The 20,948-nt window shown below is 44.2% G+C and overlaps 2 protein-coding genes across 3 annotated transcripts in view; both read right to left on the minus strand.

The window, feature by feature from the left end:
• Positions 1-1,317: 1,317 nt before the first annotated feature.
• Positions 1,318-2,850, minus strand: GPR75 (G protein-coupled receptor 75; the record flags this gene model as incomplete). The annotated part of the gene is made up of 1 exon (XM_082277152.1): positions 1,318-2,850. The coding sequence occupies one exon, from the start codon at positions 2,848-2,850 to the stop codon at positions 1,318-1,320; it is 1,533 nt and encodes a 510-aa protein (XP_082133278.1).
• A 4,881-nt stretch (positions 2,851-7,731) lies between these two features.
• The window catches only part of PSME4 (proteasome activator subunit 4), a 44,101-nt gene continuing 30,884 nt past the window's right edge, over positions 7,732-20,948 (minus strand). For both annotated transcript variants that reach the window (XM_082303214.1, XM_082303213.1), the window contains 15 exons: positions 20,792-20,945; positions 20,186-20,255; positions 19,608-19,733; positions 19,120-19,272; positions 18,596-18,700; positions 18,034-18,125; positions 17,520-17,651; positions 16,732-16,940; positions 16,521-16,606; positions 15,626-15,754; positions 14,905-15,060; positions 11,758-11,920; positions 10,793-10,926; positions 9,831-9,965; positions 7,732-9,219 (listed from right to left, as the gene is read on the minus strand). In XM_082303214.1, the coding sequence (XP_082159340.1) occupies positions 9,831-9,965; positions 10,793-10,926; positions 11,758-11,920; positions 14,905-15,060; positions 15,626-15,754; positions 16,521-16,606; positions 16,732-16,940; positions 17,520-17,651; positions 18,034-18,125; positions 18,596-18,700; positions 19,120-19,272; positions 19,608-19,733; positions 20,186-20,255; positions 20,792-20,945 (1,844 nt within the window). In that variant the 3' untranslated portion in view covers positions 7,732-9,219. The remainder of the gene's footprint in view (positions 9,220-9,830; positions 9,966-10,792; positions 10,927-11,757; positions 11,921-14,904; positions 15,061-15,625; positions 15,755-16,520; positions 16,607-16,731; positions 16,941-17,519; positions 17,652-18,033; positions 18,126-18,595; positions 18,701-19,119; positions 19,273-19,607; positions 19,734-20,185; positions 20,256-20,791; positions 20,946-20,948) is intronic.

A 20,948-nucleotide genomic window follows, 5' to 3' on the forward strand; every position in this document is an offset into this window, starting at 1 on the left:
TCTGCTGAGGTCCACAGAAGCTGAAAGGTGATTGCTTGTTTGGAAGAGATCTGGCCACTTAGAGCAAGAACTGTCAGGAATTCAAATGCCCCTGAGTCATTGTCTCTAAGGGAATTCCCACAGTAAGTGACAACACAAATGGTTGGATTGATTAAAAAAATATTTAACTTCTGTTATTTGCTTGCTGTGTACACCAACGGACAAAATTTCTAAGCAGACAGATGTAATCAAACTGATGTCAGACTTCTTAACAAAAGCTCAAAAAACTTGTCATTCTGGTTTTAAAAATATTAACAGCTGTCAGTTCTGCCTGTCAGGAATAGCCAAATCCCAATTTATACCAAGTCAAGGGCAAAAGAGCAAGCAGCAACACGACTCTGCCTGACAGCTGACCAGTTAGGGAATTCTAGAGGTGACTGTGCTCCTCCTGGCGTATCAGTCCCATAATATTGCAAAATTCATCTTTATCCTCAAGAAATGCAAATAATTAGGTAGTGCATGTTATTTCTATCAGATGTAAAATAGTTCTCCAAATTATTTTGGGATACATAATGCCACCATCATGAAAACCCCAATGCCCAGCAGATACTAATATATATACTGCAGTGGTTTATTCCAGTGCCACACTTCCCCAGTGTCCCTCCCCAGTGGCAATATAACACTGACCAAACAAAACCTTGTCCCACTTAAAGAAGTCAAGAGTGAAATCCCGAACTTTAGCTGAGTTCATGGGAATTTTGCCATTTACCTCAACAGAACCAGGGTTTCACCCTGTGAAGAGAAAGGGCTTCTGTTATTACTGAAAAATGCTGATTCTTCCAACCTTCTGCAACGGGAAGAGCTTAAACTCAAGTACACCAAGCATCTCCCTAGTTCTTCCTTCCTGAAAATACAAGGTATTTATAATACTCTGTCTTATCATAGAATGGGTTGGAAAGAACCTTAAAGATGATCCAGTTCCATCCCCTGCCATGGGCAGGGACACTTTCCCCGATCCCAGGTTACTTTGAGCCTCGTCCATCCTGCCCTTGTGACATAAGGAACACGTAATTATGGGATCTACTTTTTTTCACTTGTCCAGCAGTAAAATTTAGTAACCAAACCACCCTCGTGCAACAATTCCACATCTAAAATATCCCCCTTTTTGGCTCGCCACGGGAACTCCAGAGCGCGTCACGGAGGCGACAGCTCCACGTTTGCTTCAAACGCGAACGGGAACGGCGTTTGTACTCATTGGCAGCAGTATCATGGAGTTCGGAGCAATTCCTCCGCAAAGCAGAGCAGGGGACCCTCTGGAATGGCTGGGTGGTGCCAAGGCTACACGGAGGGCAGTGGTATGTGCCTGGCGGGAGCAGCGCCGCAGTCCCACCCTGCGCTGCTGGAGTGATGGAGCGCGGGGATGCAGGGCTTGGCAAAGCCGAAGGCGGAGCCCGCGGGCTGAAGGCTGTGCGGGGTGCTCACCTCCGCCGAGGGGCTGCTGTTGTACACGCTGTAGTAGGGCTCGATCCGCGTGTTCATCGGGGTGGAGCTGCTCTGCCCGTAGTGCTGCTGCCCCGCGGACGCCTTGGGACTCAGCACGCTGTCCTTGGAGTGGCTGGCACCGCACGCCTGCTCCAAACCCTTCTTCTGAGGCTTTGGAGACAACATGTAGGCTGAGTTGGTCTCGTGGTGGGACGACTTGTTCCTGTTGACCTCCAGGCTGCCTTTGCCCATGGCTCGAAGCCTCGTCTTGTGCTTGCAGCAGAAAAAGACCAGCGCCACGTACTGCAGGCACCAGACCACGCGTCTCCGCAGCCCCGCGCTGTTGCGGGAATATATAAAGGGATTTAATCCCGACTTGAAAAAAATGAGGGTAAACCCACACAGCTCAAACTGGTAGAGCACAAAGCCACCGCTGCTGGACAGCATGTCCTGCACCAAGGAGATGCCCAGGGGCAGGCAGCACACCAGGACGGAGAGCACGATGACCACGCACGTCACCACGGCCTTGGAGTCTTTGGCCGTGGCCAGATTGACGGCCGAGGCCAGCGGGAGCCGGCCAGCGAGCTTGGCGTGGCCGTGGGGTGGCTTGGTGCAGCTCTGGGTCCTGTATAGGGCGGGGACGGCCCCGGGCCCCGCGAAGAGCTGAGCCCTGGGGGCTCCCACGGCCACCGCGGGCGGGCACTTCCTCGCCCGCGCGTTCCTGCGCAGGGCCTGGGCGATCATCACGTAGGACACGGACACGACGGCCACGCAGCAGATGAAGTCGGTGACGTAGAGGTAGAGGATGAGCTTGCCCTGTCCGCTGGGCAGGCTGGCCATGGGCAGGCAGAGGCGGGAGCCGCGGGTGCGCAGCGTGGCCAGCGTGGCCAGGGTGAAGCTGGCGGCCCAGAGCAGCAGCGTAAGGAGCAGCGAGCAGGGCGCGGAGGCGGCGCGGTGCGGGTGCTTGCCCAGCACCATGCGCAGCCGGTGCAGCGCGATCACCGCCACCGTCTTGAGCGACATGATGATGAAGCCGGAGCTGGTGAGGTGGAAGGTGAAGCAGAACGTGCCGGGCACGCCGCGGGCCGGGCCGAAGAACAGGACGAAGGCGAACATGGGGGCGGCCACGCCGCAGATGAAGAGGTCGCAGAAGGAGAGGTTGAGGATCATGAAGTCGAAGTCGGTGCGGAATTTCCGGAGGGCCGGGTCGAAGAAGGAGAGCAGCACGATGAGGTTGCCGTAGGAGCCCAGGCAGAAGACGAGGGCCAGCAAGGAGGCGCAGGCGGCCAGCGTGGCGGCGTGAGTGCCCTCCCGCAGCTCCGCGGGGCCGCTGCCGTTCGCGCCCAGCTGCTCCGCGGGCCCGGGCGGCAGCCGCCCCGACCCGTTCATCGCCGCCCGGCCCCTTCACCGCCCGCTCATCGCCGCCGCGGGGCTCCCGCCTTGCCTCTTCACCGCCCCCTCATCGCCGCCTCAGGGCTCCCGCCCGGCCCCTTCGCCGCCCGTTCACCGCCGCCTCAGCGCCGCCCGCCCCGCCATGGCGCCCGGCCCGGCCCCTCCCCGCTCCGTTCCGCTGCCTTCGCCGCAGCGGCGCCGGGCCGGGCCGGGCTGGGCGGCGGGGACAGAGCCGCAGCCCCCCCGCACCGCCAGGCACAGGCGGCTCCGGGGGAGGCGGCACCGAGCTCCCCAAAGCCCCGCTGGCGCTGCATCCCCGCCACTCCAGCTCCGGGAGCAGCGGTGATGCGAGCGGCTGGAGCAGCACAGAGTGTGGTCTAGAGAATCACAGAAGGGTTTGGGTGGGAAGGGGACTGCAGGACCATCTCGTTCCTCTCCCTGCCATGGGCAGGGACACCTTACACTAGCCCAGGTTGCTCCAAGCCCTGCCCAACCTGGCCGTGGACACTCCCAGGGATGGGACAGCCACAGCTTCCCTGAGCAATCTGTGCCAGGGCCTCACCAACCTTACAGGGAAGTATTTCTTCCTAATAGCCAACCTAAACCTACTCTCTTTCAATTTGAACCCATTCTACATTGTCCTGGCACATGATCTTGTAAAGAGTCTTGCCTCATCTTTTCTTTAAGTTCCCTTCAGGTACTGGAAGGCTGCAATTAGATCACCCTGATGCTTCTCTTTTCCAGGCTGAACAATCCCAATTCTCCCAGCCTTTCCTCACAGCAGAGCTGCTCCATCCCTCTGATCGTCTTGGTGCCTCCCCTGTACTTGCTCCAACAGCTCTGTGTCCTTCCTGTGCTGTGACCCCAGAGCTGGATGCAGAGTTCCAAGTGGGGTCTCCCCAGAGCAGAGGATCTGTGCTGACTGTGCACCAACAAAACACCTGCCCCAACCCAAAACCTGTTCAGCATCAACATCAAAGTTCTGCATGCTGCCTCCTGCCCTGCTTGCACTTTTGTATCACTTTCCTGAGCCAGCTCAGTGGGGCCAGGGTGCTCTTTGTATTTACTCAGAAGCACAGGATCTAAGGCAAAGCATCTTCTATGTTCCCATGGGGACAGAAAACATAATCAGCATCATTTCTTTACCTGTTTGCTGCCAACTGCTGTTGCAAATATAGTAGTGATGGAGAGTGTTGGATATCTGAGCATTAAAGGGATGGTTTTGAAGTACTTACAGGACTATGAGGGTGAGGAAACGCTCAGCAGACATTCTCCGAGGCAGACACAGCTGAGGGGCCTCCGTGGCACTGGAAATCCAGGTGGAAGAGATCAAAATCCAGCCAGGCAAGGCACAAAAGCACTATGAAAATACAGCAGATCCAGTATTTCTGACTTATGCATGGCACTTGTCTCACAATCAATGTATATACATTAATCTATTGTTTTAATAACCATCCCCTACCCCAGGTGCTTTGTAGAACCATCCAGCCAGCCACCAGTGTGCAAGTTTGACACCTGACAGCTTCCCAGTGCCACCTGCCTGTTTATTTTTCAACACATTCCTTTCTAAACCCCAGAGCAATGTTTTTATAACCCTCTGGCTGGTGACAACAGCCTGGCCCGTGAGCCTTTGCCTGCTAAAAACACTGGGAATGAGGGTGGATTTGTTCTCGGGGAAATGCCAGCAGTTGGCTGCAGCAGTGCCTTGCAACCTGGGCAGGTGCATTTTGCCTTGGGTTTTGTCCTTAAACTGGTTGTGTACGGGAGGGGGAAGGTCCAAAATCCAAAACACGGTTTCCTGTGGCTTCAAGTTATGTTCTCTTTCAGCTTGGCTGCCACTTATTTTCCCTTACTTGTATTTTTGTTCTCCAGTTGTGGTAATTTGAAATCTGTGGGTGAATCTTGGCCCTCCTGAGTCATTGACAAGGTGGGATCTCCCTCCTCGAATTTTCTTATTTATAAACATCAGAGGATGCTGAATTATGGGATTAAACAAGAGTAACAACATATTAGCCTAAGGCAAGAGTGGGGTTGGTTAAGATGTTTTACCCCTCTACAGTTACTAACTGTGGTTTGAAATGAAGGGGAAAGTGTAGCTGGATCAAAGGCTGAGAGCCTCAAACATTGCAGCAGAAAAGGAGAAGGGATTGTTCTCAGGGAGGAAGGGAATGAGCTGAGGCAAAAAGGATCCACGGGAGCACAGCAAAGTGTCTCACCAGCCTGTCCCTTTTGAAAAGGACTTTTTAGCTTTTAAAAGAGCTTCCAAAGTTTGAGTGGGGGAGAAAAGCAGTGGAAGAAAGTCTGTTTTGCAAGAAAGGAATCACAAGAGCAACAACTTACCTTGCACAGGGTATGAGGGTATTCACTCTTTGCAGCATTCAAGGCTTTCCTTAAACTAATTCCTTAAAAATCCAGTGCTCTTTACAGCTCTCAGGCTTCTCATTGTTCAGTCTTGGGAGTTCCTACTGCATAAAGGGAAACAATGTTCCCAAGGCATTTTTGACAACAGTGTTGTTTTGCAGATATTTACTGGAAATTACTTTTAATTGCTGAAATCTACCCCCATCTCTAAGAATTGTACCTTGTGATTTTAACAAGAGAGTTCTAGGGAAAAGCAGCTGGAATAATAAAAGGGGAAATTATTTTTTTTTTTCTGGATTAGAAGTAAAAGCCAGGAGAGAATATTAGAGTAGCAGTGAGAAGTTTTTAACAGAACCCTTTCAGGGTGAACTCAGCTGGGCTTCGACCTGGACTGATTGTAATCTGAGTGCATTTATTGCTAGAACAGATTTATTTGGTTTATTGCTGGTTTTCTTAAGAATGCCAATCAGAAATGATGGCATCTCATATTCCCCAAGGGAAATATGTGTCCAGCTCCATCTGCAGCAGCAAAATCTGCTCAGCAATATTCTACATCTTCCACAGAGTTTGTCTTTGACATTAAACCAGGCTGTGAAACTACCACTGCACCAATACTGTGAGGACCTTGCCTTGGATTAACCACCTGGAACCCCTTCCTTGGAGCATGGATTCCTTTGCCTGCTGGCAACCTGGATGTCTAGAGCAGGCTGAGGCGAAATTCCCCTCCTTTTATTAGAAATCCCCAAAGTTGTCTTCCAGGTACTGCAGGATGCCATGAGGATGTAAAACAATCAGCTGGTGACTCACAGCAGGGTTAGAGTTAAAATCTCCCCAGGACAGTGGCCAGCAAACCTTTCTATTGCCATGTGGCTTTATTTTCGATCTTGCATCTTACCAGATCATAGCATTTTGCACAGCCCTGGGGTAAAGGGAGCTGGAGGCTCTGCTGCAGGATTCCAGGAAGCCTAAAGCTGTGGAAGGAAGTGTGAGACTGAGCAGGGTGTGGGATGCTGGGGATGCCTAACTGTGAAAAACTGACAGGAGACATCATCACATCATCCAGCGTACCCAGCACAGCAGTCCCAGCAGCCTGGGAAAGAAGTAAGAAGGAGGAAAGGGAGATACCTGGACATAACAGGAATACAGTCATAATATACCAGAAATAAGGAACCTCTTTAATTATACATGAATACATGAACTTATTAGCAACACAGTCCACCAATGCTGAGACTGTGGCACCACCCAAAAGCACAGGTTAAAAGTCTTACTTGCCTACTTGGTAATTTTCTTACGTATTTTTTATCGAAATAACCACCAAATATACTCACCTGATTATGGAAATACGGGAGATCACACCACTTAATGGTCTAGCAAGAGCCACTGAGCAGTACATCACTAGTAACCTGAGCTCTTAAAAACCAAACCCTCAAAAAACCCCAACCCCAACAACCAAAACACCTCTCAAAGCCCCCAAATTCTGCCTTACATCTCTGCCCTTCCTTGGTGCTTCACTGAGGTGGTCACAGGTTACCTGTGCAGTCTGATAGGTGGTCACTAAGGATGTTGAGGCTATCAAACCATCTCCAAGGTATTTTTCCATCTCCTTTACTGTTCCAAGGGGAAAAATTCTCTCTTCTTGTGCTAGAAATCTCTCCCTGTCCAGACTGAGGTACTGCAGTTGGTTCATCTCAACAGCTTTAGGGAAGAGACAGTGTAAGACATCAATGATGGAAGTTCAGAACTCAGGACGTGGGTGTTGCCTGGGGAAACATAGGGAATAAATCCAGTACTGGAGTTGTGGTATTTGGTGAAGATTTGGTGGTAAATAATTGTTCCTGCATTTTCAGGACAGGAGACTAACAACCCTTCCCTCACCAAAAGTCAATCAGTACAAGTTTGCTCACATGACCACAGGTGTGTTTTATCCTGTAGAAGTGTATTTTGAACAGGTGCTGTATTTACTGGGTGATCTGTTTGGATAAAGCAATTTATTGAGGATTTATAAGATGTTGGGAATTAATACCACTCCTGACCAGAGCACGATTCACTACAGTGCACTGCATCCTGCACCCAATTCCAGCTACACTCTGACTAAGGAAAGAAATTCCCAAGTACAGCATAAAGCAGCAGAGCTGCAGAACAGCATGTGCAATATCTGCTCCAGCACTTCACCAGCCAAGGCCTCCTTTAAAGATGATCCTCTGCAGCAAATGCTTTCCATCACTTGTAAAGTTTTAATTCTATCAGCAAAACCCTCTCCAACACAAAGTAGCTTCTCCAGTTCTCAGCAGTTAACAAGTGTTTTCCTGGTACAAGGTATTTTTCCATAAATGTAAAAGCTGACTTCCCAGACATTAGAACAAGATCTTTAATTAATCCTTAATGTTGCCTTAACTCACTACCAAATCCCAAGACAAACACATGCTTCATCCAAAAGCTCAAAAACACTGTAAAAACCTGAAGTTACGGTCTCAACCCAACAAATTTCCTCTTTTGAAATACAGGAAGATGCAGTAGTTACAAACAGTCCATTTATTGGGTCTTAAACTACATACACAAGTGAAATCATAATTTTGGCACTACGCTATACAGTGGTTACATCCGTGTGCTGACACTCCTTAAATACTGCCCCAGGAGCACTGCTGTGCTTGGAAGTTGGGGATGAGCCACACAAAGGTCTCAGTGCTCCTGGGGTTTTGCATGAAAGATGAAACACACACCAGTTTATGAGTTATTTCCATGTACCTCACATTCTATGAATGGATCACACCAGAATATGTGACGTCAGCATTGAGAAATGGCCACACGTGCTGCAGTAAAATCTGAATGAGACACAGTCATGAGATACAGGAAAAGCAAAACAAACCCCCTCAGACACAGAGATATTCTGTTAAAGAAAATAATTTAAAAAACTAAGAATGGCATTTGATTTGATACAAAAGCCAGAACCACTACTGTATTAACATCTAAGTATGAATCTTTACAAATTAATCTCACAATGGTGTTATGTAAAAGGTTGCAAACTGTACAATGTTTTGTCAATGCAATGCCTCTACAATTTATACAGTCTTTTACAACTATGTAACACATATTAAACAGGTTGTTAAACAGCCAATTGATACCAGTCTCTGAACAAAGCTGCAGGCAAAAAAAACACAGAGCTTCCACAATCTTCAAACGAGATATGCTTGCTCAATCTTTAGGAGAATACACTGTTAAAAACTGCCTTTCCACACTGTGCATACATTTCATTCCGTGAATTCAACCTCCACTAACAGTCCATCATTTCCTACCTGTGGGCTCTAATTACATGGAAACACCCATAGTCTTTCCCCCTTACAAATATGCAGAGAATCGTATATTTTTTTATTCCACACGTGGTCAAGACAACCCCAAAGGCCTGGCCAGGCAGCAGGAGCTGCCCATGCTGCATCCTGCCACCCCTGCACTGCACAGAGCTCAGCTATTTACATTTGCACAAGGGAGAGAATACAAAAAGGCAATGCTGCCCTGAGGTGGACTGGATGGTACTCAAATCCCAGTAGTGAAAAATAAAACTCTGAGGAAGGCAGGCTCCCGGGGCTGTGTGAGGACTGGGGGAGGAGCTGCATCGGCAGAATTGGAGAGCTCCACTGAGAAAATTCCGGTTTGCGGCACGCTCTGGTTCTGCACGCAGGGGGCAGAAGAAGGGGGTGAGGGATGTGCAGTGTAAGTCACTGTGTGCAAGGAAGCAGAAACAAGACTGATGTGTGATGCAGGCCAAGGAGAAGGGTCTTGCCATGGACTCACAATCAGGCCCTGCAGGTGCAGCCTCAGGGCTCCCCGGCTGCTCCCTGGGGAGGTGAAATTCCTTTTGAATAGAACCAGGTCTCTACGTTTGTATTTAAAAGTGGTTTTGATTAGGCATCAGGACTCCAGCACAAAGTTTTCTACATGATCAAATTCTTTCGAGTTTCCTTTATTTTGCAGAAAAATTCCTACATCCTCATTTTCCCCAGGAGAAACCTGAAAAGAAAGAAGAAAGTTCAAAACACAAATATTGCCTCAAGCTCTTGTTTATATGAAAAGATAAATTAAAGCTTCTCTTGGAATACTGTCACAAAACATCACAATACAATAGAGAGGGGAATCTTGCAGTGTAACGAAGAGAAATCCCAGGAACGGATTCACTCTTTGGGGACATGCTTGTGTGAAGAGCCCTGGCAGCAAAGCCAGAGTGTGGAAGAGGAAACGAGTGGTAGCAGCCATTCCCCATCCTGAGATGTAGGTGATAGACTGGACTGGGTGGTGTAAGGTCCTCAGAGGCATCAGAAGTACAAAGCAGTGCTTTAGGGACACTGCCATGCATTTAAAAGGCAGCCAACTGGCAGAAAATGGAGAAAAGGAACATCAACATTCAGGAAAAGAAGTGTAAATGCCTTAGCAAAGCACAAGGATGCACAGAAAGATGGGCAATACTTAAAATATTTAACCAAAATAAATCTGACCAAAACCACTGGAGGGGCAAGGGCCAGAAATTTGGCTGCAGCATTTTCCCTGTGGTTAAGGATTCTTCCCTACTCTGGAGTAGAATTCCTAAGAGTGACATTTATGCCAAAACCCATCAGCTGACCCACCTATGCATAATAGCAGGGTGAAACCAGGAGGTCAGTGAGCACCAGGAGCTGGTCATCTGTGAACTGCTGCTTGTGCTCCTGCCAGTTGTCGTGGTGGGTCCTCCGGAAATTGGACAGCGTTTTCTTCACAGTCATCTGCCAGCACAATTGGGATGGAGCTCTGTCAGTCAGGAATTCCAGCTCCACACCAAAACCAATGTTGGATACAACAAACACAACTGCTCAGTACCACCAAGGGTCAGAGCGGACCCAGAAGAAAGGAGGGCTCTGGGAATTCAGCCCAGGATTTTAATTTTCACAGTTCTGGTTAGTGTTTTGACCAGGGTCATGACTCCAAAGTTCTTATAAAAAGGATTCCTGGACCTACAATTTTGAGCTGGGAAACCTTTAGCGATTCTTATAAAATAAAAGCCAAGTGCTTTTCCCCCCTGCCTTTTCCTTGGGTGTTTCAAATGGGTGCTTTTGGTCTGAAAACATCTAAGGAATTCTTTATCTCACTCCTCTGGCTAAAAAAGCAAAGGTCAACTAAACCCAACTGACAGGACAAAAAAGTAAAAGTTGAAGGCAACTATTTCTTTAAAAAACTTATTTCTAGGGCCGCTTGTAACACTTTGTTTAAAAAATTCCAGACTGATGTTTTGGCTCAGGTTGATGTTTCCTAGAATGGCATGCACAAAAGGGACATCTTTAATGAAAAAAAAAAAAAAAAGCCACTTCCTCATTATAAATACAGTTCTTGCAGCTTTCAATGTAATGCTTTAAATTTGAAAGCAAGGATAGATCTACCACAAAAAATACTTAAAAGCAGTCCATGCTTTAAAACCATTTGGAGTCTTTTAGTAAAAAGCAGCAGAAATTAAATTTCTTAATAAGTTCCTATGCTTTTCTAGGAAAAGAGAATTAAGAATGAGTCAAAGGTATTCAGCTGTGTTCTGTTGAATAGAGAACTGCTGTATTTTTACCTCAATGGGCTGGGGATCATTGAGGTGGGCACTGAGATCCATGAGGAGCTGTGGCATCCAGGTGGGCACATCGTAGGGACTGGACAGGATGCAGGCACTGAGCCCCAGGACGCCAGCGTGGCGCTTCACCAGGTCTGCAAAAATAGGGCATCAACCCACATCAGTTAAGGAAAAATCAGCAACAAACCCCTGGCACTGCAGAGACCTCCAGCTTCTGTAGAAATCCAGAGAGTTCTACAGACACAAGCTCCAGATTGGTTCTGCTTCCTTACTCAGAATCCCAGATACATTCTCATATCTTTATTTTTTTACACATTCTTCCATTGGAAATCAATCTGCAACTGCTGGACACATTATAAACATTTCAAATGAGCTTTCCTCTCTCAAAGAATCTCATGAATAACTCATGAACGACATCTCCATGTTTGCTATTTCGCCATTCAGAGTGTTTTCTCAAATCCCAGAGCTACTGGACAATATGAAAACCCATTTCTGGGTCAAATGACTGTGACTCAGATGCATTAAATGTTCAGGCAGAAGCCGAAGTTCCAGATCAGGGTTAACTAAGGGGGTTTTTGTTCTCTTTATTTTTTGGTTGGTTGTTTTGTGTTTTGTTTTGTTTTTTTTTTAATAGAAAACCCACACTGCTAACAAACAGAAGGTAAGGTGGGAAAGGAGTGAAAGTACGTTGTTACAACCGAGGAACTTTATTTATTGAGGAACTTGCTATCCCTCATCACCTGCATCCTTATCCCTGTGAACTGGAAACTGGAAAAACCTCTTTAATGTTAATTCTAAAAGAGTAAGAAATTAATTTAATATAGGAATGCATAATAAAAATATTTGCTTTTGCTGTGCATTCTTATTCACCATTTATGTTGCAAATCAAATTCTATGGCAGTCTATGTAACACAAAACACTGATTTCTTCCTGAGCTGCTTTCAGCCTTGGAAACATTTCCTTACCCCCTGAAGGAATTGTGTCCCCCATTGAGGCCAGGTCCCTCTTCCTCTTCTTGGGGAGCCTCATCTTGCAGAGCTGCTCGAAGTGAGTCTGCATGGGCCCGTCCATGGTGAGGAAGTTGCACTGCAGGAGCCCGCTGAGCGTGGTGGCAGCCATCTCCCTCACCTGGGCACAGAACACTATTTATTTAGACCATTACTGCCCTTTTAAGCACACCCAACTAACCCAAGTGAGCAAACTCTGCTCAGCAAAAGCCTTTGAAGTATTATCCTGCTGTTAACAGTTTCCTATATGGTTCTTTAAAATTAATAAACATGCTCTGCTGTAATATAGAGCTACTGTTACAAAATTTGCCATAAAATGACCTGCTACTCAAGCAAATAGTGTAATTTAACTCCACTGTCAACAGAGGAGCTTTAGAAAGTTTAAAAATAAAGTTCGACCGAGACCAAATAATCAACCTGCTTCATGAAATTCCTAGCAGGCTCTGTACTGACATCAGTTTTAAAGTGGGCTTTATTCAAAAGCATTTAGTTTTTCATCTGACAAAAGCAGAAGAGCTTTTCCAAGAAAAGGCAGGAGGAATGTTCCAGAGACTCAGCTGATTCTGTTCTACCCACAGCACAAGAATTCTTTGGAAGACACAACAGATGCTGGATTAATAAGCTACGAAATGAACTTTATGGTCAACACCTCAGTTCTGTAATGCTCCAGCATGATACACTTCTTTGTCTCAAGTACCAGATCTCTGCACTACATTAATAAAATCAGAAATCCAGGTTGGAAAAATATTCTTCTCAAGGGTAACACAGAAGCTCCAGAGAACAAGACTAAACTTAGCTTTTGTCTAATTACCAAGCCATTCAAAATACAGATCTCTCCTTTTCCATTCCTTTTAAACTAGCCACAGCACCTTGTTAGTGAATTCCGAGTAGAGACAACTCATAGTTCTTTTAAAAACAAGTGACTAACCCAGCAGTATTACTAAGTTCTCTCATCTCCTCAAATCTCCCAAAGCCAGGAAGTTATAGACGTGTAGAAGTGTATTTAAATTGGGAGTCCCTCCAAAACTCACTCCCACTCTCCATAATTACGTTCTGACAAAAGCCTCCCCACATTTACAAACTTGCAAACCAAATCAACTGGTTGAGATGCTGCCAGCAGATTTTTGGTAGGTACATTCTGTCACAGGTAACTGCAAACAGAACATTTGTCTCTGTGGAGCACAAACACGTCCCAGTGCTCTGAATCCAATGCAGCAGATTATAATAATAAATCACATCCTTGAACACGATGTTCTGAGCCTCACAAAGCCGTAAGTACAGCTGCAAGAGCTGCAATAATTAAACAGAGGGAGTTCAAATAAGCTCTTGAGACTCTGGCCCAGTCCATTTAAATTTCTACAAGGTACTATTCTAATGTGATCTACTTTGCTGATAGTGAAGAAGGATGAGGTGAGAAGCTGGCAGTGTTGTTTATCAGCAGTTTGTGAGTCCCTGAAGAGCTGAGCTATTAAATGAGACATGATGTGCTAATACAAGAGCCAGACACAAAGCAGCTTGGCTGGGAAGTGAGCGAGCTCCCAAGAGAGCTGGGCCCATTTACATCCCTTCTCCCTGTATTACAACCACTTTAATTTCTAAATTAATCACCCAGCTACAAGGAACACTTTGCTGTGAGGAGCACCTGGAAGCAAAGCCTTTAAAAATCCTTCATGAAGGCAGCTGATCACTCACCACCTCTGGCACTAGAAAATTTATAAATTATCACACTCATGGTGAAATACAGAATATAAAAACTACAGAGGAATCTCCCCATCACCTATGGGGTTTGGGTTTTTTTTTTTGTCAGAAGGGACTGACCAAGGTCTATAAAAGCGCAACAATATCAGAAAAAAACCACTCAACAGCACCAGCCAAACTGCAGAAGTTGCAAGGGACTACTTACATAGAGAGAAAATACTCTCATTCCCATAAAATTGCAGTGCAAGACAACAAAGGCTTATCAAGACATGAGTGCTGTGCATATTAAAACAATCATCATCAGCTCTGGCCCTTTGTATCAAAATAAGCAAAAAAAAAAAAAAAAAAAAAAAGGTATCTTAAAATCCAAGAACCAAAACCTCAGTTCTACAGAGCAAAGACACCAAATCTTAGTTAAAGCTAACGACTGTCATCTTAAAAATCCAGCATCTAAAAGCTACACAGGAATTACTCTGCAGGATACTGCATCTTGTCAGTTATTACCAAGTAAGGACAAGATGACTTTTCAGAGAAAAGTGAAAGCTTCCATGGCAACAGCATGATCCAGAGTGGTTATGAACACAGGTAAGCTTTTTGGATTTGCACCTCTGCGGTGCAGAGGGATAATTTGGTGCATTTAGAAGAACTGGATAAATTGCATTCAAGTGAATAAAAGGTATTTTTCAAAATGGTGTGAGATTATGAGGTAAGTGCTCTGACAAACAACTTCTGTAGCATTGCAAGGTGATGTAGAATCTTTCTTCTAGAAGGAAAAAAGCACCCAAAAGTAGGATTTCATTGACATTTGTCAACTGCACAAACACCAGGGAAAATGATGGTACAGGGGAGATGGGCCAGACAGGAGGTTACCACTAAAGAGTCTTCGCTGTGCTTAAACATGACCTAAATTCACATCATTTAATGCAAGCCCCTCAGTTCTGGGTAGTTCTCAATGTAAATATAAGGAGTACTTTTGTCATTAATATAGGATTAGATGGGAAGCAGACCTATAGAGTAATAAATAGTGGTTTCACACACTTTTCACAAAGGAAGAGATCTGACCTTGTTGCACGTTGAATTTTCTACCAACACACATTTATAGTGAAATTAATAATATCCCTATTTCATGTACTTTCAAACCAAGCTCCAAGCAATGCACCAATCTGTGAAAAAGTAGAAGCAATGGAACTTTTTAAAAAAAAAAAATCACTAATGGAACATCTCATTATCAACTGTTTTCTTGGAATGAATATGAAAGAAACAAATCCTGTAAAGCTCATTTTCAAAGTAGGAAGAATGCTGAGCTAGAAATACCTCCTGGATTAATTTACATGTCAGCTTTTCCATAAAACTTGGCAAAGGCATGAATCAGTGGTGTTAGAGCAGTGCAGAGAAGGGATCACTTGCCTCGAGCTGTTCATCTTCCAGGAGTTTTATCACCAGCCACCTGATGTCATTGACTGCCTCACTGTTGTTGAGGAAGATGAAGAGATTGTAGAACACCATGGTCTGGAGGTAGGTTAAGATGGTGTATCGGGCATGCCAAGAATTGCTTCTTGCTGTCTGCAGTGAATAAATCAGGGTGAGAAGGCAAAAATGTCAAAGAGAGCAGCCCCCTGATGGAAAGTGGACATTTAAGAAAAATGCTTCTGAGGGCAATTGCAAAGAACTTCCTTTATTCAGGTAATTTTGTTTCATATACCTTTTATCTCCAAAGCAGGCAGTTATTATTTAGGTAGTAATTTTCACAGGCTTCACTTCCAAAACAGATTGTATAGACAGACATATATCGTAAAAGCCTAGAAAAATCAGATTCAAGGGCAGTTCTTCAGCTGAAGATTCATTCTGAAACTGGATTTTGGATTCTTATACTTATGAGGAGACTTAAAGTGATCCACTACTGAACCAAATGTTAATATATCAAAATGCTGTCCAATTTGTTATCAAAATTAAGTGGTTTAAATGTTAAACAAGACACACTAAGTGTTTTAAAACACTTTAAATAAACTCTTCCAGATCTAAATCAGTATTTGATTTGCTTAGAATCATAAGTATTGTATACTCTTAAATAAAAAGCAGAGGGTGCCTGAGATGAGAAGAAGCTTTAAGCTGTTTAGACCACACTCACTTGTTTTAGCACCTGAAGTACCAAAGGCACTTGCTGAGGATACAGCAAACCCTGAGACATCAAGGACAAACACATCTTAGCATCTCTTTTGAGCTCATCGTAGCTGTTGTCATTCTCCACGGGTGCAATCTAAATAAGAGCAGGGAGGGAACAAAACTCTGTTAGCAAATAGGCACTGGTGACAGCAAAATCCTCAAAGAAAGGTAATCTCATGAAAGGACAGCTGCCTAGGAAAAATGCATTCAATGTAATGCTGAAAGATTAGGTTGACTGGGAAAAACAATCGATATGACATTAAATATTCCCAGTAAATTATCAAGATATCCTGGTGAGACTTTGGTTCCCCACTGCCATTCTCTTGGTATCAAACCCAATTAAATTCAGGTTTTAGATCAAGGTCCAAAACTGAGAAAAAAGGGAACTTTATCAAGTTCTCTTTCACTTTAATAAACCTTCATTTTGTAGTCACATAGATTATTGCTGGGTTAATTTATTGATATTTGTGCACTTTGGGCACACAAGTATGGATTATTTCAGAGAGGTAAGACTGGATGACACAGATTCAAAGATTCAAATACAAGAATTAGAAGAAAATAGAAGCTGCTTAGAAAGAATTGTGTAGTCAGGGAACTAAAGAAAGTAACTCAAGGTCCCTTAGAGAATAATGGAATGGTTTGGGTTGGATGGGACCTGAAAGATGATCCAGTTTCACTCCCCTGCCATGGACAGGGGCACCTTCCACTAGAGCTGGTTGTTCAATACCCCATCCAACCTGGCCTTGGAATATTAAATATACATATATATATATATATGTATATATAAAAGAACTTCAGTATATTTACACATGCCTTTTTTAATCAAACATAACCAATAAAGGAGAAATTAAAGGATGTACCTTGAAAAACAAAGGTAACAGCTGGAGTTGCTCTGTGACGGCTGTAGAGAAAGATCGTCCTGCACTCGCCATCAACCACTTCAGAACTGTTTGAATAAAGAGAAACAACCACTGATTAAGAAGAAAAACATTAACAATTCTGCTACACAATTTGCAGACATCAATCATCATATACCAAAATACCCCCCATTCCCTGACCTCCTTAACTCACTTGTTTTCAAGAGTTTAATGCCCTGAGTTCGCTCATCTTGTTCACCAACTCCGTTCTCTTCCATTACATGATTCTGGATTTCCTCATCTGCTTCCATGAGGGGTTTGAGGTTTTCAAGTATCCGGGTAGTAAATTCATGGACACGAGGAGATTTAGTTGCAGCAGTGTTTGGCAAGGAAACATCTATCATGAATATGTAGGTCAACACACTAAAAAAACCAAACAAAGCCAGCAGGAACACACAGTGAGCACACCTCTTGTCCAGAGAACAGTGACCTGTGAACTCCAAATGATCTGAGATCAACTGGGTGACCTTTGAAGGTTAATACTTAAGAGAAAAATTGCTCTCATCTTCACTTCAAAGCTATTTAAGACCAAATGTTTCTTTTAAGATCTTTAGAGATGTTATACATAAACACAGACAATAAATTGGTGAGGCCCTAGCACAGGTTGCCCAGAGAAGCTGTAGCTGCCCCATCCTTGGAAGTGCCCAAGGGCAGGTTGGACGGGGCTTGGAGCAACCTGGGATGGTGGAAGATGTCCCTGCCCACGGCAGGGGGTGGCACTGGCTATCTTTAAGGTTCCTACCAACCAAAACCATTCCACGATTCTACAAACAAAAGACAAAAATAGAGAAATCATCTGAAATTTCTGAAGCAAGCCTGTTAATCATTTATGTGACTTTTGTTACAAGCATTAATGCTTTTCAGTGTAATTATTTAGCTACTCAATTACCGAATAAAATGAAGAGTTAAAACCCAACAAGGACTGCAGCAGACAACACTGACCTTCCTATCCTCTCTCGGACATTCTTGTAGACCTGGGTGAGTTTGGGCTCCAGGTACTTGAGCAGCCTGTGCAGCAGCTCTGGCACTCTCCACTCCTGCTGGGCAAGGCCCCCTTGCAGCACATAAAGTCGGCTGGGAATCAGAACAGCTCACCTTTAGTCATACGGAACAATCCTCCTTCCCCAGTCCCCTCCAGACTTTGTTTGGGAATGTGCACCTGTGTGTCAGAGCACCAGTGTGTCCTTCAATGAGCAAAGATGAGTAAAAACTGCCCAGTGGAACAACACTATTGCTGCTCTGCCAGCCCCAAACCTTCCCATCCTGTTAATTGAGTTATATTTAAAAAATAATCATGACGAACCTGCCATTGTGTGTGGAAAGCTAATTGGAAAGCAGAGCCTTTGTGTTCCCCTCCCCTACAGTCCAGCTGGCACAGCATCCTCTCAGTACAGCCTATCCAGGCTGTATTTCCTCCTCTATTCAACCACAATAAACCAGTTCAAATTTATTTTACCAGGCATCTACAAATGATCCTCCTTCACCACTCAGTGGAGATTCCAACAGCAATTCAAACAACCAGTGCAGTTTCCTAGGATCTCTGCTCTCCTGGAAAAAAAGAGGGAGAAGAGATATAAGCAAATGAGAGGGTTTTAAAATGCAAATACTGTATAAAATAAGGTATAAACAAGGAAAGTTATGGCAGATTTTCTTTGCATCCCTCGGGTTTATTCTATTAAGCAAGGGCAATGTTCAATATCTTTTCACAATGAACATAAATAGGAGGAAAACCCAATAAAGCTATACACAGTTCTAATTAACTGGTAAATACAATCAGAATAGAAGGAATTTTAGCTTCATTTTTGACCTATCTGAATAACCATGTCTGAATTTACCTAATTAGGGTTCTGGCTAACAAACTACACTGAGTTCTGCTGAGTGACTTGAAAGAACTATTGAGCCAAGATATTTGTGGCCTATCACTGACCCTGCTGCGCAGCACCACAGCTCCCAGTTCACTGCAGGAATGTTAATCCACAGTGGGTCCAGCTTTAGAAGACAAAAAATGGGATACTTACACAGGAGGTGGCAATGCAGGTGCCCCAGTCATTGTATGTTTCCACTGTGATGTTGGATAAAGCTGTTCGAAGCAACGGACACAGAAGCTTCCAAAGTTTTTCCACCTGCCCAGCAAAACACAAGAGACAAGATTTTGCTATTTAGGGATCTCAAACCCAGCTCAGATACTAAAATATCATCTTTATTTTTGTACTGATTCTCCCAGGATTATTTTTTGGCACAGAGATTCAGCACGGACAGCTAGGCCTTTATTAAATCAATATTTAATAGTCCACGGTGGCCATAAGCACTTATTCCTATTGGAATTACAAACCACGGCAGCTTTGCCATCTCCTTAACAGCAAACTGTTCCTACTTTTAATACTTCAACATTTTCCTAACACCTGGAAAGAACAGGCACCAAACCAAACAATGAATTGTGCTCCAAGTTTGGCAGTCAAGACCTCAACTATGTTTAAATGGGCTAATAATTCAAAATTACTCCTTAACTTCCAAGAATCACTCAACAATACTGCTCCAGCACCTTCTCAAAGGTCCAGTGTTTAGAACCTCTTATCAGGCCAGCCATGATTTCAGCTAGGCATCTCTGGGTGCTTTCGTGGGAGTCTGCGACCAGTTGCTCCAAGTGGGGCTGAAGAACTGGCAAAAAGGCATCATCAAAGTTTCTGAAAAGGCCCTGGAAAACAAGAGGGGAAAGGGTCTTGAGGAATTACCTAGAACACTGTCTTCCCAAGAATATAATGAAATTGTGAAACACTTGAGTTTGAAGATGTAGAAAGTGAAATTTCTTTGCTTTTTTTAACAGCATTATACACCAGTGTCCTCCAGACTATTACATTACTCTAAATATGTTTCCCTAAGTAGTTAATCAGAAGAGAGGATTAATAGGATTACCCAGAGCAGCTTTAAAAATCAACATTTTGCAGCAGTATGAGCCCAGCAGTCTATGGTTTTCCATGCTCTGGGAATTGTAACAAAATGAGAGCAATTTAGTGATTGAACTCCCCTTACCTTGAAGAGGCAAAATCTGCGAGGATTAAATTTGTCCTTTCCCTTCCTGTCTTCTAAAGACAAAAATTTTATTAACTGCTCAACAAACTTGGGATCAGAAAAGTGATCATATATAATCTGTTCTGCCTGTAACAGGAAGGAAAAAAAAAAAAAAGATTAGCTTTGAAGTGTTTGCGTGTCACAGTGATATCCCAATCTTTCCAAGTCCCATTTTCATTTGCATTCTCAAGGAAAGAAATCATGCCTTGGGTATCCCATTTCCCCCCTTGATTTTATCAGGAATTATCACAAATCCCTAAAAATTAGTCCTTCCCACAGTCATTAATGACCTTGTTCTCAATTCTGATTATGATCTGAAAGGGAACAAGAAAGTGCTCATTAATACAATTACTCCATGATCTCTGACAAAAAAGCAGCAATACATTAAATTAATAATTCCTCCTTGTATGCCGACAGAGTAAGAAGTAGAAAAATACAATTAAAAATATCTTGTGGGGATCTCCACAGTAATCTGTGGACAGTATTAAGAGAAGAAAGGAGAAGTACTATTAAAAACCCCACAAACTTGCAGCTCTTACCTCTGTCAGCTCATCTCTCCTTCGCCCAAGCTTTGGTTGCTGCTCAACTGGAGCATAAACTGTCATAGTTCTGAGTATCAAAAAGAAAAGATAAGTAATAAAAAGTTAAAAATGAAAATACACCAGCACATGTTGTTGCTTTCTATGTGGTTGTTTTCTATGTTCTCAATATTAAATAGGATTGATCCTCAATTCCACGAGATCGAAACTTAAAGAAGAAAATTTACAACAGAACAGAGTTTGTTATTAAAGGTTTTGCTATACAAACAATGCAGAATTATTAGGGTTAGAATACTCTACATACATGTAATATCCAATATGCACATTTCATCTTAACAGCAGCAGTTAAACACCCATATGGAATTTGTGCCTACGGCCCATAGAGAGAGAAATGGATAGAAAAGAAAGAATAAACAAAAAGCTCCAAACCAACCAACACAAAACCCAGCCAGAAATGGTAACACAAGCAAGCAGCACAAAGAACAAAATAAATTGGGTTTTTTGGTGGTTCAGTTAAAAAAAAAATAAAATAAAACAGGATTTAATTTCCCCCAGAATTTTTCCTGCTGACTCTCCCAACTCCACCTCAATGCTAATGCTACTCACTGGGGCCAGGTGTAATATCCCCAGTGTGTTTTCTCCACAAAACAGCAGGATTCCCAGGCTTCCTTGGTCTTTGGTAGGCTCTGGCTGTTGTAGTGCAGCCACTGGTTGTCAGCTCTGTCACCAGCCTGGATGCTGGAAGGCTTCGGGCTCCCACCTG

This window comes from Coloeus monedula, assembly GCF_965178545.1.
Source record: "Coloeus monedula genome assembly, chromosome: 2".
NCBI lineage: Eukaryota > Metazoa > Chordata > Aves > Passeriformes > Corvidae > Coloeus > Coloeus monedula.